Raw genomic sequence first — 16526 nt, 5'->3', positions numbered from 1 at the left:
TATTGGTCACCCATTCCCTATCTGGCTGTGTACCCTTTACCTGCGGTAAGACCAACTCACTAAATGTGCTATTCACATCATTCTCAGCATCGTGGATGCTCCAGAATAAGTCCACCCGCAGCTCCAGTGCCGCAATGCGGATGCACTTCCCGCACACAAGTCGTCAGAGACACCGGAAGCGTCTCTGACTTCCCACATAGTACAGGAGGAGCATAACACGTGGCCGAGCTCTCCTGCCATGACTTAACCCTTAGATAAACTTAATTTGGCAACAACAATGCTAAAAGGTTACTTACTGATAAAGAAAATAAAAATATAAACTACTTACCAATCACCAGCCAATCACTTACCCCCTTGGCTGGGATGTCACCTTTCGATTTCTTTCTACTTCTTTTTTGCCTTCTCTCCCTGCTACAGCTGCACCAGCTGGCCTCCTCGATGTTGCTCCCTGGACTGATGGGCCTTTTGTAGGCCGACTCGATCTCCCGCTCCGCCTCCCGACATGACGCTGCTGCTCCCCGGACTGACGGGCCTCTTGTAGGCCGACTCGATCTCCCGCTCCGCCTCCCGACACGAATGTAGCTCAACTGTAATTTTGCCTGCTAATCTTTGATTCCAGTTTACCCAGGCCAGATCCGTTCTCATCCCATTGAAATTGATTTCCGCCAGTTCAACACTTTTACTCCAGATTGTTCCCTATCTTTTTCCATAGCTAATCTAAACCTTATGATCCTTTGATTACTGTTCCCTTAATGTTCATCTACTGACACTTGCTCCAATTGACCGACCTCATTTCCCAGAATCAGATCCAGTAATGCCATCTCTCGTCCCAGCAAAAACGTATTGATCAAGAAAGTTCTCCTGAACACACTTCAGAAATTCTTTCCCTTCTCTACCCTTTACCCTATTACTATCCCGGTCTATAATTAGGATAGTTGAATTCTCCAATTATTCGTACTACGCTGAGTTGTCAAATTGTATAGAAGGTGCAAAACATGCTGTGGGAAGCAACTAAATCAAGAGTGTTTCAGAGATTGGAATACCCAATGCACTAGAAAAGAGGCCAAAGTGATTCTACAAGACACGAATTACTGGAAAGTAATTTGCGCTGAACTAACCTGAGTGTCAGAAGGTAAAGTCTTATCTCTTACATTGAAATACTTTTGTTGTGTATTGAGAAAGAGTCAGACTGAACACTGTGAGCTCAAAGTAAAGTGTGGCCTTAGTCTTTTATTGCAGGTCTCCAGAGTGCCTCTCCACTCTGTGAAGCCTCCTTAATTATGTGATCCCTTGGGACTCCAGGGGATTAGCCCTCTGGTGGTTGTACAGAGTACATATACATATATAACAACACTCCCCCCCAAAGTCTATAGTGTAACTATTTACAATGTTAGTCGATTTGGGGCTCTTCTTGCCCTGGTTGATCATCTCAGTGTGAAAGCTGGTGTTGTTGAATCATTTGTTGGGCCCTCGCTGGGCTGCTGTGCAACCTGGTGTGTTGTGCCCTGCAGGACTGCTGTGGATGATGGGTTCTGCTTCGTGGTCAACCATGGTGCCGTTGCCACTGGTGTGTGTGCTGGGTGTGGTGTCCCTGCACCTTGCTACTGAATCACACGAGACATGTACTGCAGACACGGTCACTGCATGACCTTCCTTTATTCCCAGGACCAAGAAGTGATGACCCTGCGTGGGACCTCCCTTTAAATACCTGAGTGCCCAGGTGAGGAGTGTCTCCCACAAGTTTACCCCCTGTGGTCAAGGTGTGCATTTCCAGGACATATATACAGTGTACAGTGTGGTTGCATGAAGGTTACAATTACATGAAGGTTACAGTTGTATGAAGGTTGCATACATGACATCACCTCCCTCCTCACGTCTTTTTGTGTCAAAGGTGAAGTCTTTCAGGTGGTCGACGCTCTCTCGTGGAGCGCCGCAGTTGGGGCTCTGGTGGCTGAGCTTTGGCATGCATCTCTGTCACCTGAGGTGATTCTGGCCTGTCCGGGCTGGCCACAGGGACTGTGCATGTTGCTGAATGTCCTTGTTGCTCGTCCACTGGCAGTGGTGTAGGTAACATCTCATGCTCTTCCTCAGGTTCCTCAGTGTCTATGCTGAACCTTTTCTTTACTTGGTCCAAGTGTTTTCAGCATATCTGCCCATTGTTGAGTCTGACCACTATGACCCTATTCCCCTCTTTGCCAATTAAGGTGCCCTCAAGCTACTTGGGTCCCAAAGCATGGTGAAGAACAAATACCGGGTCATCAATTTCTATACACCTCCCCCTTGCGTTTCGCTCATGGCACTTGGTTTGGGACTGGCGCTTGCCCTCAACAATGTCTGCCAGGACTGGGTGAATGAGGGACAGCCGCGTTTTAAGCGTGCGTTTCATGAGTAGTTCCGCTGGCGAATGCGGGCGGGACCTGTAGGCCAGCAGGAGGCACGATAGGCGGTGCTGAAGGGAGGGTCCTTGGATACGGAGCATGCCCTGTTTTATGACTTGGACCGCCCGTTCCACCTGGCTGGCTTGAACGGCGCTGACCGGACGTGTTTGATGCCATTACCTGACATAAACTCCTGGAATTCATGGCTGGTGAAGCACGGGCCATTGTCGCTGACCAGAATGTCTGGCAAGCGTGGGTCGCGAAAACCGTGCGCAGACTCTCCACTGTGATGGATATCTGCACGAGTTTAATATGATGCACTTGATCCACTTCGAGTATGCATCGACAACAATCAGGAACATTTTTCTCATGAACAAGCCCGCGTAGTCTACGTGAACGCGTGACCATGGCCTGGTGGGCACACGTCGTGCACCTGCGAATCCAGTGTTTCAGGTCTGAGTCAATTCCCGGCCACCATACATGTGACTGGGCAATGGCCTTCATTAGCACGATGCCAGGGTGCTCGCTGTGGAGTTCCCTGATGAATGCTTCCCTTCCTTTCTGGGGCATGACTACCCGGCTGCCCCATAGCAGGCAGTTGGCTTGGATGGAGAGCTCATCCATCCGCCTCTGAAACGGTCTGACCTCCTCGGGGCACGCCCCGTGTGCGGGCACCCAATCCCCAGTCAGGACACATTTCTTTATCATGGACAGGAGGGGGTCTCTGTTGGTCCAGATTTTGATCTGGCGGGCTGTGATGGGGGAGACTGCGGTGTCAAAAACCTCAACAGCCATGACCATCTCAGCGCTTTGCTCCGACGCCCCCTCAGTGGTGGCCAGTGGGAGCCAGCTGAGCGCGTCAGCGCAATTCTCCGTGCCTGGCCGGTGCCGTATGGTGTAGTCATAAGCAGCCAGCGTGAGAGCCTATCGCTGTATGCGAGCTGACGCATTGGCATTGACAACCTTGCTGTCGGACAACAGGGATATTAATGGCTTGTGGTCCGTTACTAGCTCAAACCGCCATCAAAAAAGTATTGGTGCATCTTTTTCACCCTGTAAACACAAGCGAGTGCTTCCTTTTCGACCATGCCGTACCCACGCTCTGCCTGGGAGAGCGACCTGGAAGCATAAGCCACAGGTTGGAGTCGGCCATCATCATTACTCTGCTGCAACACGCACCCAACCCCATAGGATGATGCATCACATGTCAAAACGAGTTTTTTTACAGGGTTCGTACAAGGTCAACAGCTTGTTAGAACAAAGGAGGTTTCGCGCTCTATTGAATGCCTGTTCTTGATCATCCCCCCAAAATCATTCACAATCTTTAAACAAGAGCACGTGTAACGGCTCCAACAATGTGCTTAAGTTCGGCAGAAAGTTCCCAAAATAGTTCAGAAGTCCCAGAAATAATCGCAACTTCGATGTGTTGCCGGGCCTGGGCACCCGGCGGATCGCCTCCGTTTTAGCTTCGGTGGGCCAAATCCCGTCTGCGGCAATTCTCTTGCCCAAAAACTTGACTTCTGGGGCCAAAAACACACACTTGGGCTTTTTCAACCGCAAACCTACCCGGTCCAGTCGGCGTAGCACCTCCCCCAGGTTTTGGAGGTGTTCCTCGGTGTCTCGACCTGTTATTAGGATGTCGTCTTGGAATACGATTGTTCCAGGAATGGATTTAAGCAAGCTTTCCATGTTCCTCTGGAAGATATCGGCCGCCGAACGGATGCCAAACGGACACCTGTTGTAGATAAATAATCCCTTGTGCGTTGTGATAGTGGTCAGAAGCTTGGATTCTTCAGCCAGTTCCTGAGTCATGTCGGCCGAAGTGAAGTCCAATTTGGTGAACAGCTTGCCACCTGCCAGCGTGGCAAAGAGGTCCTCCGCTCTCAGAAGCGGGTATTGGTCCTGCAGTGTCACTCAGTTGATGGTGGCCTTGTAGTCGCCACAAATCCTGACCGAGCCATCCGCTTTGAGAACAGGAACGATGGGACTTGACCAGTCACTGAATTCAACTGCCAAGATTATGCCCTCTCTGAGCAGCCTGTCCAGTTCACTTTCAATTTTCTCACGCATCACATACGGCACCGCTCTGGCTTTATGGTGCACTGGTCTGGCATCCGGGGTGATGCGTATCACAACTTTGATGCCCTTGAAAGTCCCGACACCTGGTTGAAACAGTGTCCTGAATTTCTGCAGGACCTGTGAGCATGAGCTTCGCTCCACAGATGAAATGGCGTGCACATCGCTCCATTTCCAGTACATCTCGGCTAGCCAGCTCCTCCTCAAAAGTGCGGGGCCGTTTCCCGGGACGATCCAGAGTGGCAGCCATTCTCTGACCCATTGTGTGTGACCACCAAGTTTGCACTGCCTAGCACTGGGATGATCTCTTTGGTGTACGTCCGTAGCTGCGTGTCAATGCGTTCCAGTTTTGGCCTGCTAGCTCTGTGTGGCCATAGTCTCTCAAATTGTTGGGAGCTCATAAGGGACTGGCTGGCTTCTGTGTCCAGCTCCATGCGCACCGGGATGCCATTCAATAAAACTTTCATCATTATGGGTGGCGTTTTGGTATATGAGCTGTGGACGTCAGCCACATGAACCCGCTGAACTTCAGCATCCATGGCTTTACCCCAAGCATCATCCTGCATTGCAGGCCCCTCGTCTGGTTCCTCTGTCTCGTAGATTAGCCTCGCTACAGCCTTCCTGCACATTCTGGCCAAGTGTCCACTGATGTTGCAATTCCTACAGATAAATTGCAGGTACCTGCAGCTTTTCGCAGTATGTCTACCCCCCCACCTCCAGTATGAGCTGAGGTTGTTGTTAACAAAAGGGCTGTTACCAGGCATTCCTCTCCGATTGTCTCTTTGGTTGTAACTAAGCGCTCTGATGGTGGGTGTCAATGGTCCCATCACGGGACGCATTGTTCCTCGAGATGGTGTGAATTGCCGATCCCCTTTCCATTGTCCCTGTTGCGGGCCTACTCTAGCATCTGTTGCTACCTGGCTGGTTTCGAAATGCCCTTGCCTGCCTGTGGGGTCCTGAGCTGCGTTCACAATGTTAACTCCCTGGTCCATCGCCACGTTGGAACCAGAACTGCGCGCGTAAATTAGTTTGGTCTCCTCTTCCCCTGCCATGAAGGTCTGAGCTATCAACACCGCCCTTTCTAAAGTCAAGTCCTTGGTCTCTATGAGTTTCCTGAAAATCCCGGCATGACTAATGCCTTCAATGAAGAAATCCCGTAACATCTCCCCCCTGCAGGCGTCTGTGAACTTACAGAGACTGGCCAAGTGCCGCAGGTCCGCCACGAAGTCAGAGACGTTTTGTCCCTCCCGACGCCGGTGAGGGTAGAACCGGTGCCGGGCCATGCGTACACTACTCGCCGGTTTGAGATGCTCACTGATCAGCTGGCTGAGCTCTTCGAAGGACTTGTCCGCTGGCTTCTCGGGTGCGAGTAGGTCTTTCATCAGCGCATATATCTTTGGTCTGCCGCTGGTCAGTAGATGCGCCCTCCGCTTGTCAGCCGCTGCCGCTCCCAGCCAGTCCTTCGTGACGAAACTCTGCTGGAGTCTCTCAATGAAGTCGTCCCAGTCCTCACCCACACAGTAACGTTCCTCTGTGCTACCGGTGGCCATCCTCGTGGTTCGGTGATTCCCGTTTCTCGTCGCCAAATGTAGTGTCCCTGCACCTTGCTACTGAATCACACGAGGCATGTATTGCAGACACGGTCACTGTGTGACCTTCCTTTATTCCCAGGACCAAGAAGTGATGACCCTGCGTGGGACCTCCCTTTAAATACCTGAGTGCCCAGGTAAGGAGTGTCTCCCACAAGTTCACCCCCCTGTGGTCAAGGTGTGCATTTCCAGGACATATATACAGTGCACAGTGTGGTTGCATGAAGGTTACAGTTACATGAAGGTTACAGTGAAGGTTGCATACATGACATTGGGGGCTCAAAAAAGGTAGGGTCCAAGATGGGTTGCTCAGGATAGTCTGTGAATCTGAGTTTGATTTGGTCCAAGTGTTTCCGGTGAATGAGTCCATTTGAAAGTTTGACCCGAAACACCCTGCTCCCCTCTTTGGCCACAACAGTGCCGGGAAGCCAGTTGGGACCTTGTCCATAATTTAATACAAATACAGGATCATTGATTTCATAAGAACATAAGAACATAAGAATTAGGAACAGGAGTAGGCCATCTAGCCCCTCGAGCCTGCTCCACCATTCAACAAGATCATGGCTGATCTGGCCATGATCATTTCACTCTCGCATGACACATTTGCGCTATCATGGTATGCACTTTGTTGAAGCCGCATGCTCGTTACCTGTTCATGTAGGTCAGGGTGAACTAACGAGAGCCTTGTCTTAAGTGCTCTTTTCATGAGCAGTTCAGCAGGTGGGATTCCAGTGAGTGAGTGGGGTCTAGTGCGGTAGCTAAGCAGGACTCGGGATAGGCGATTCTGCAGTGAGCCTTCAGTTACCTTCTTCAAGCCTTGCTTGATAGTTTGCACTGCTCTCTCTGCCTGATCATTGGACACTGGTTTAAACGGGGCAGATGTGACATGTTTGATCCCGTTACGGATCATGAATTCTTTGAACTCAGCACTGGTAAAACATGGCCCGTTGTCGCTCATCAGGACATTGGGTAAGCCGTGAGTGGCAAACATGGCCCGCAGGCTTTCAGTCGTGGCAGTGGATGTGCTAGCCGACATTATCTCACATTCAATCCACTTGGAGTACGTGTCTACAACCACAAGGAACATTTTACCCAAGAACGGGCCTGCATAGTCGACATGTACCCTAGACCACAGTTTGGAGTGCCAAGACCATAAACTTAGCGGCGCCTCCTTGGGTACATTGCTTAACTGCAAGCATGTATTACATCTGTGAACACAGGACTCTAAGTCCGCATCGATACTGGGCCACCACACGTGGGATCTGGCTATCGCTTTCATCATTATGATGCCTGGGTGGGTACTGTGGAGGTCATTGATGAAGGTGTCTGCCCTTCTTGGGGACCACTACGCGATTGCTCCACAGAAGGCAGTCTGCCTGTATAGAGATTTCAACTTTGCGCCGCTGGAACGGCTTTATCTCTTCCTGCATTTCCACTGGGACACTGGACACGTGAAATACACAGCTTTTGACTAGAGATAATAAGGGGTCCTGGTTTGTCCAGGTTTTGATCTGCCGGGCAGTGACGGGTGATTGATCACTCTCAAATGCTTCCATAACCATGGCTAGATCTGTGGGCTGCGCCATTTCAACCCCCGTGGTGGGCAATGGCAGCCTACTGAGTGCATCGGCACAGTTTTCTCTGCCTGGTCTGTGGCTGATGGCGCAGTTGTATGTGGACAACGTGAGCGCCCATCTCTGGATGCGGGCTGATGTGTTGGTATTTATCACTACTCTTGGAGAACAGGGATAAAAGTGGCTTATGGTCAGTTTCCAATTCGAATTTTAGCCCAAACAGGTATTGATGCAATTTTCTTTACCCCATAGACACACGCTAACGCTTCTTTTTCAATCATGCTGTAGACTCTCTCAGCCTTAGACAGACTCCTGGATGCATAAGCAACCATTTGCAGTTTTCCGAAATCATTAGTTTGTTGCAGTACACACCCGACGCCATATGATGATGCTAGTACCAAACGCTTACATGGATCATACAACACAAGCCATTTGTTTGAGCATAACAATTTTCTCGCTTTTACAAAGGCATTTTCTTGGCTTTTGTCCCAAACCCATTCAGCCCCTTTTTGTAGTAAGACATGTAGTGGTTCCAGCAGTGTGCTGAGACCCAGTAAGAAGTTACCAAAGTAGTTCAAGAGTCCCAGAATCGACCGCAGCTCCATCACGTTCTGTGGTCTCGGTGCATTCTCGATGCCTCCGTCTTCACGTTGGTGGGCCTGATGCCATCCGCCGCAATCCTCCTTCCCAAGAACTCCACTTGAGGTGCCAGGAAAACGCACTTCGAGTGTTTTAACTCGAGAGCCCCACGCAGTTGAGTCGACTAAGAACCTCCTCCAGATTCTGCAGGTTCTCGACTATGTTCCGACCTGTGACCAAGATGTCGTCCTGGAAGACCACGGTGTGCGGGACCGACTTCAGTAAACTTTCCATGTTTCTCTGGAATATCGCCGCCGCTGATCGGATTCCAAACCAGCATCTGTTATAAACAAAAAGACCTTTGTGCGTGTTGATGCAGGTGAGGGCCTTCGATGATTCCTCCAGTTCCTGCGTCATGTAGGTTGAAGTCAGATCCAGCTTCGTGAACGTCTTTCCTCCCGCCAGCGTTGCAAAGAGGTTGTCGGTCTTTGGTAGTGGGTATTGGTCCTGCAGGGAGAAACGATTGATAGTTACTTTGTAATCGCCACAGATTCTGACTGTGCCGTCTCCCTTGAGGACTGGGACAATAGGACTGGCCCACTTGCTGAACTCGATCGGTGAAATGATGCCCTCTCTTTGCAGCCAGTCTAGTTCGATCTCTACCCTTTCTCTCATCATGTACCGTACTGCTCTCGCCTTGTGATGGATGGGTCACGTCCCTGGAATTAGGTGGATCTGCACTTTTGCTCCTTGGAATTTCCTGATGCCTGGTTCGAACAGCGAAGGAAATTTGTTTATTCCTGGGCACACGAAGTGTCGTCAGTGGACGATAGCGCTCGGACGTCGTCCCAGTGCCAGCGTATCTTTCCCAGCCAGGTCCTGCCGAGCAGCATGGGACCATCGCCCGGTACCACCCAGAGTGGTAGCTTGTGCACCGTTCCATCGTAGGAGACCTTTACGGTAGCACTGCCGATTACAGGAATCAGTTCTTTAGTGTAAGTTCTTAGTTTCGTGCGAACTGAAGTTAAGACTGGCCTTGAGGCCTTGCTGCACCACAACCTTTCGAAAGTCTTTTTGCCCATGGTGGACTGGCTCGCGCCTGTGTCCAGCTCCATTGACACCGGAAGTCCATTTAGTTCAACATTCAGCATTATCGGGGGACAATTCATGGTGAATGTGTGCATCACATGTACCTCTGCCTCCTCTATCTGAGGCTCTGGTTCGTCATGATCCTCCATGGATCTATCCTCCTCTGCAACATGGTGGTTTGCAGGTTTAACAGGGTTTGCAGCTCGTCTGCACACTCGTTGGAGGTGTCCCATTGTTCCACAGCCCTTGCAAACGTACTCTTTGAATCGGCATGAATGGAAACGATGATCACGCCCGTAGCGCCAATGGATTTGCATTCATGGTCGACTCTGAGTCATCTGCGGATGTGCAGCTGCAGGTATGTGTGACCTGCCCTGTATTCGAAAACAACATCACTTTGTTTACAGTACTTGTAAGCAGCACTTGTGTACTGAGAGATTTGCTTCGTATTGTCACTGGTGGCAATGAACGCCTAGGCTGTTGCTAAGGCCTTACTCAAGGTTGGGGTCTCTAAGTCAAAAGTTTGCGAAGTATAGTTTCGTGGCCAATGCCAAGTACGAAAAAGTCTCTGAGCATGTGCTCCAAATGTCCTTCAAATTTGCAATGTCCTGCAAGGCGTCTTAGCTCGACGACATAACTCGCCACTTCCTGGCCTTCAGACCTTTTGTAGGTGTAGAACTGGTACCTCGCCATCAGAACGCTTTCGTTCGGGTTCAAATGCTCTCGGACCAGTGTGCACAAATCGTCGTATGATTTCTCCGTGGGTTTCGCTGGAGTGAGCAGATTCTTCATGAGGCCATACGTTGGTGCCCCACAGACGGTGAGGAGGATCGCCCTTCGTTTGGCAGCGTTCTCTTCCCCAACTAGCTCATTGGCCACGAAGTATTGGTCGAGTCGCTCCACAAAAGTTTCCCAATCATCTCCCTCCAAAAATTTCTCCAGGATGCCCACTGTTCTCTGCATCTTTGGGTTCGCTATCTGTGTCTCGTCGCCAGTTGTAGTGTATGGAGAAAGAGTCAGACTGAACACTGTGAGCTCAAAGTAAAGTGTGACCTTAGTCTTTTATTGCAGGTCTCCAGAGTGCCCCTCCAACCTGTGAGGCCTCCTTAAATACCTGTGCTCCCAAGGGATTATGGGATCCACATATGTAACAACTTTCCCTTACCTCCATGGAAATAAGCCGAGGCACTCCATATATTCGGGCTTTCCCGCTGTGATTAGTGGGAAATCATGGGTCCATTGTAGTTAATAACTGTAAAAGTTGCAATTCCTATTAATAGTTTAAAAAGATAGCACCCTGACCTCACGTCCATCCTCTGTCCACCCCAGTCAGTGCCATATATAATTTCCATCCATGGACTATAATTAGGTACGTACATTTGTTTTGTGCACGCACCCTTGAAGAAATCTCCGCTCGCACACTTCCGAAGGAGAATGATGAGAACAGTAAGATTTTTAAAATATCATTCCCCCCACCCGCGGTAACGATTGGAGCAAAGGGGTTTCCTTTAAGGGGCGGGAAGAGCTCCTTTTCCTTTTACTCGCGCCCCCCGGGCGGGGTGATTGACAGCTGGGCGGTGCCGGCCCCCCCCCCCCGGGCGGGGTGATTGACAGCTGGGCGGTGCCGACCCCCCCCCCCCCGGGCGGGGTGATTGACAGCTGGGCGGTGCCGGCCCCCCCCCCCCGGGCGGGGTGATTGACAGCTGGGCGGTGCCGGCCCCCCCCCCCGGGCGGGGTGATTGACAGCTGGGCGGTGCCGGCGCGCCCCCGGGCGGGGTGATTGACAGCTGGGCGGTGCCGGCGTGCCCCCCCCCCCGGGCGGGGTGATTGACAGCTGGGCGGTGCCGGCCCCCCCGGGCGGGGTGATTGACAGCTGGGCGGTGCCGGCGCCCCCCGGGCGGGGTGATTGACAGCTGGGCGGTGCCGGCCCCCCCCCCCCGGGCGGGGTGATTGACAGCTGGGCGGTGCCGGCCCCCCCGGGCGGGGTGATTGACAGCTGGGCGGTGCCGGCGCTCCCCCCCGGGCGGGGTGATTGACAGCTGGGCGGTGCCGGCGCCCCCCGGGCGGGGTGATTGACAGCTGGGCGGTGCCGGCGCGCCCCCCGGGCGGGGTGATTGACAGCTGGGCGGTGCCGGCGTGCCCCCCGGGCGGGGTGATTGACAGCTGGGCGGTGCCGGCGTGCCCCCCGGGCGGGGTGATTGACAGCTGGGCGGTGCCGGCGCGCCCCCCGGGCGGGGTGATTGACAGCTGGGCGGTGCCGGCGCCCCCCGGGCGGGGTGATTGACAGCTGGGCGGTGCCGGCGCCCCCCGGGCGGGGTGATTGACAGCTGGGCGGTGCCGGCGCCCCCCGGGCGGGGTGATTGACAGCTGGGCGGTGCCGGCCACCCCCGGGCGGGGTGATTGACAGCTGGGCGGTGCCGGCGCCCCCCGGGCGGGGTGATTGACAGCTGGGCGGTGCCGGCCCCCCCCGGGCGGGGTGATTGACAGCTGGGCGGTGCCGGCGTGCCCCCCGGGCGGGGTGATTGACAGCTGGGCGGTGCCGGCGTGCCCCCCGGGCGGGGTGATTGACAGCTGGGCGGTGCCGGCCCCCCGGGCGGGTTGCCGAGTGACAGACGCGTTCCGCTTGCTGCGGCTCTGGAAGCTCGGGCTCGGGCTCGGTCCAGCGCCGCCCGCTCCGCCCGCCCCGCCCGCCCGCTATCAATGTACCGCAGGCAACCGCCCCCTGAATTCTTCAGGATCTCTCTGGATTTAAAGAGGAAGATACATTTCAGGAGAAAGAAACGCCGAGCGCCTGTGGATTATAATTTGAGTTCTTTTTCTTCCGAGTCTGGAAGTCGACCGTTGCCAACTGGGAAAGTGGGCTTGCCCCACCGCTGGAGCCCCGTTGCTTGTTTTCTTTTCCCTCTGTCTGGAATTGTGGATGGTGCGGTGCCGTGGGATGATATAGTATGAAGTCTGGAGGATGGGAGCGAATAATGGCAAGCAGTGCGGCAGTGAGGGTGAGTTTCATGGTCGTGAACTTCTGCAGAGAGAGAGAAAGTTTGCATTGGGAAGGATGTGACTGACACGTTATTTTTTCTTTAAAGCTCGCCGGGACTGCACGCACCCAGTGGCGTGTGTTCCTTTTAAAGTTACTTGTTAACCTAAACTTACTTGTCTGAGCACTGTTGTTCATTCAGACTATGTTGGGCCATTGTGTCTTCAGTTTGTTCCAAAAGTGGGTGTCTGAATGCAATGGGAAGGAAAACATAATTGAATTGGCGTCAATAACCGAGGATTGTCTTGCCGTTTTGAGGCGCCTCCGAGTTTTTGCACCCATGATTTAAAGCACTGTTGAGACGGAGACTAATCATTTTTACTGGACTTAAACAAATGTTGTTGGTACAGGTCCAATTTTTGATGTCATCCCTAACAATTTAACAAGGAATTGAAATACGTTATTTGAGTAATTAAAAAGTAATGTCTGGGAGCAGGTAAAACAGCAAAGTAATTTATAGTTCCTCAAATTTAAAGGTCTGACTGAATGTCACACTTGAATTGTAGAACCTGGTTGTTAAGTTGTGTTTGTGTGTGTGTGTGATCCATTCGGTTTGTTGTCTGTCATTCTAATTCAAGATTTGAACATACTTGATGTAGTTGCTTAGCTTTTGTAAAATGATTATTTGTTTTTTCAGATTTTAAAGTTCCAGTATGGGCTATGGCACACGTCATGTACAGAATATTCAAGACGTGCAGCATTGAAGGCTTGGCCTTGAAATTTAAAGCTATACTGCCCCAAAGATTTCTACAGGTTAAAATGGATGATGAGAGGGGCTGGGGGATGGGGGGGAAGTGGTGAAGTACCTACTTGCCACCATCCACTATGGGGACATTAATATTTTCACAAGAAAAGGTATTTTTCCACATGAGAGGTACACTCTATAGTCGCATTACTGTCTCCACCCCTTAGGTTCTTAGATCTAAAATTCAAGGATGAAAAGTGGCGTAAGTGCACAAACCGACTTTGAACATCATCATGATGAAGAACAAGGAAAACAAGAAAACCTCTAATACACAGTTGTCTTGGCTCCTAGAGGGAAAAGTATAATTTACCAAATATGGTGGGCCACTATGCTTTAATGTGTAACAAAAAAAAATCTAAATTCAGAGAATGTAGCAGAAGGGGGAAGTCATGAAGCAGCACTTCATCATCAGGGATCAGGATTTGAAGTGTAGCTCAGCACAAATTAAAATGAAGGCAGGGACAATCCTGCTTGGCCTGCAAACTTCCATGCTTGAATTCCCAGTATGTATCCATAGCATGTGAGGCTCTGTAATGGGAGCACAAATTTGTAAAATCTAATCTAGTTTATCACCTGTAACATGAAAGGCAAAGAAGGACTGCTATAATTGGTCATCTTCAAATTAGTGTTCACATTCAGCTTTCAACTCCATTTCAGTTTCTATATTTCACAGTCAGCCTCTGATGTACAGAAATAGAAAGAGAATAAAGAACTTGTATTTTAATGCCTTATACATCTCTTAGGACATCTCAAAGTGCATACCCATGTGCAAGAATTGAGAAATCTATGAAGGATTGTTTTTTTCCGAAAGGCTTTGCAAGTTATCAGATTGTATTCACTATCTTGTGTGCTTTTTTGTTTCGGTGCAATTGTTTTACTTGCAACTAAATTTCACTGTCAGTTTTAGCCTGAATGCAACAGTTTGGCAGCATGATATTTACTATCTTTTGGAGTGGACAAGAGAATCTGTTAGGCATTCCATATCATCTCTGGTGCATTAGAGGGTACTTGTTAGTCCCGAGGAATGTTATCACATTCACACATGCATGACAGTATAAATTTCAGATCATAGGAGATGCAGTTTGATTATGGAAAATGCCTTTTTGCTGTAAATGAAAATTAAAAATTTCTTGTGAAAGCACGAATGATCAAAAGGACTGTAGCAACATCGGAATTGCGAGACAACAAAAGACTGTGGTCCAGCTAGTTTGCCATCTATCATCCTGGTAGTCGCATGATACAACGATAATTGAGTTATTGACTAATCATCCAGTTATGATTTCCAGATTTCACACACAGACTATCCAGCTAATATTTCCAGATGCCAATCTGACAATATAGCCACATAACAAGTGCGCATCATGGCTATCCACTGGATGGCAGTGATGAGACTTGAAGCACTTCTAACTTATTGATTGGTTCTCAGGAGTTACATAGAGGGAATCTCTGTTCGCCAGTCTCCCTGATTTGTCTTGTGATCTGCTGTCATTCTCTCTATAGGCATGTTGAAAGCCAATTTGTATGATAAGAGACCTGTTTAAAATAAAGTATTTTAGTTAAAAATATTTTCCCCCCACAATGGGACATGAGGGTATGAGCCAAGGCAACCTTCTCAAAACACACGTAACTAGCAGTGAGCAAGTTGGTAACTTGTATGCCACAATACAAAATTCATGATGCAAGCTGGCAGATGCGGGGAACTAGCTAAATATATTTATTTGGCCAGAACAGGAGGTACCTATTTGACAAGAATGCACAAATATTATGGAAAAAGAAAAAAAGATTTACATTTATATAGTGCCATTCACGACCACCGGATGCCTGCTTTGCAGTCAGTGAAGTACTTTTGGAGTGTAGTCACTGTTGTACTGATGGAACTTTTATTTGGAGTGCTATTGATAACAGGAAAATTGTGCCATAGCAGCACTCCCTCAAGCTAAAGATGTCTTTAAACTCCAAAGGATTGATTTTCCTGGGCCTCTTTGTCCCAGTGCTGGAGAGAAGCAGCACACCCAAACAACACCGCTCCTGTCTAGGCCCAGGAGTGGTGCTATTTCTTGTCCTGGCCCTTAACATGGCTGGAGGGAACTCCTGGCATAAGCCCACCCTCTGGACCACCAAGCACCAGTAAAAAGGACAGGAAATTTAAAATGTTATGTCTTTGAGATCAAGGCCTTCTGGAGGTCAGCAGCAAGAAGGAGAAGGACCCACTTGCCATAAACATTCATTGGGGGTGGTGGGGGGATTAAAATTAAAACCTTTTCGTGACTTGTGCTTGACCTGTCCAGGGACTTCTGCAGACCCGCCAAAGGTTCTGGGAGCAAGCCACAGTGCTATGTTTTATTGTGTGGTTCCCAAGTATTCCTCCAGCAAAACGAGGTAGCAGGCTGGGAACACTTTGCTTGTCTCATTAGCATGCCTAGCTCTGCCTCCCCTGCAAGCCCTGGAAATCCTGTGACAAAATAAAAGGGGTAGAGAACTAGCAAAAGGGGAAGTACATGAGGGAGAATCAAATAGAATGTTATGCTGATAGAGTGAGATGAAGTAGGATGGGAGGAGGTTCATGTGGAGCATAAACACCATCAGAGACCAATTGGGCCGACTGGCTTGTTTCTGAGCTGTAAATTCTATGTCAAATTGGTTTCCTTCCAATTTTCCCAGCCCATGGTACCCTGGAAAACAGATATTCCTGGGGCAAGGGTCATAAAGTGGCTCTTGATACCTTACATCAGCAATGCCCAAGCTTCATGGGCCATGCAACCGTGAGGACTATACATGAAGTCTGAATCCATACACCCTATCAGTTGGCATAAAATTCAAAGTACTGCTACTTGCAGATTTTTGTGTTTTAATTTAGGATTTATCCACCAATTAGACCAGAGTGCTGACAATAGCCCATTCCAAATTTCCAGATCAATGAAATTAAACAGAAGAAAGCAGTAAATTAAGAACTATAAATGCAAATATGGATGTTTATGGAAATTGGGTCCTTCTTCTTCTAGTTGCTGATTGGCGGTGCTTGAGGGCTACAGATTGGACACGCATTGCCCATGCTTCACATCAAAACAGGGCATTGAGCTAGTGTGATTATATTTTTTTAACTAAAGGCTTAAAAGGTTAGTGTGGTTGATGTATATATGGACTTTCAAAAGGCGTTTGACAAAGTACCACATAACAGACTTGTTAGCACAATTAAAGGGAATAAAGGGACAGTAGCAGCATGGATGCAGAATTGGCTATGGGGAAGAAAGCAGAGAGTAGTGGTGAACGGTTATTTTTCAGACTGGAGGGAAGTACACAATGGTGTTCACCAGGGGTTGGCATTAGAACCACTGCTCTTTTTAATATATATTAATTACCTCGACTTGGGTATAATTTCAAAGTTTGGAGATGATACAAAACTCAGAAATGTAGTAAACAGTAGCTCTTAATTTGCGGTCGGCAGCGCAGCAAAGGCTT

The 16526-nt window shown here is 49.8% G+C and overlaps 1 protein-coding gene across 1 annotated transcript in view; it reads left to right on the top strand.

The window, feature by feature from the left end:
- Nucleotides 1–11827: 11827 nt before the first annotated feature.
- Nucleotides 11828–16526, top strand: part of fbxl7 (F-box and leucine-rich repeat protein 7) — a 772156-nt gene continuing 767457 nt past the window's right edge. Inside the window, exon 1 of the mRNA XM_070879884.1 lies at nucleotides 11828–12284. Within this exon, the coding sequence (XP_070735985.1) occupies nucleotides 12248–12284 (37 nt within the window). The 5' untranslated portion in view covers nucleotides 11828–12247. The remainder of the gene's footprint in view (nucleotides 12285–16526) is intronic.

The sequence above is a fragment of the Pristiophorus japonicus genome, chromosome 5 (genome assembly GCF_044704955.1).
Source record: "Pristiophorus japonicus isolate sPriJap1 chromosome 5, sPriJap1.hap1, whole genome shotgun sequence".
NCBI lineage: Eukaryota > Metazoa > Chordata > Chondrichthyes > Pristiophoridae > Pristiophorus > Pristiophorus japonicus.
Note: the sequence above shows the minus strand (reverse complement) of the source record. Positions and strands in the feature narration are given on the sequence as shown.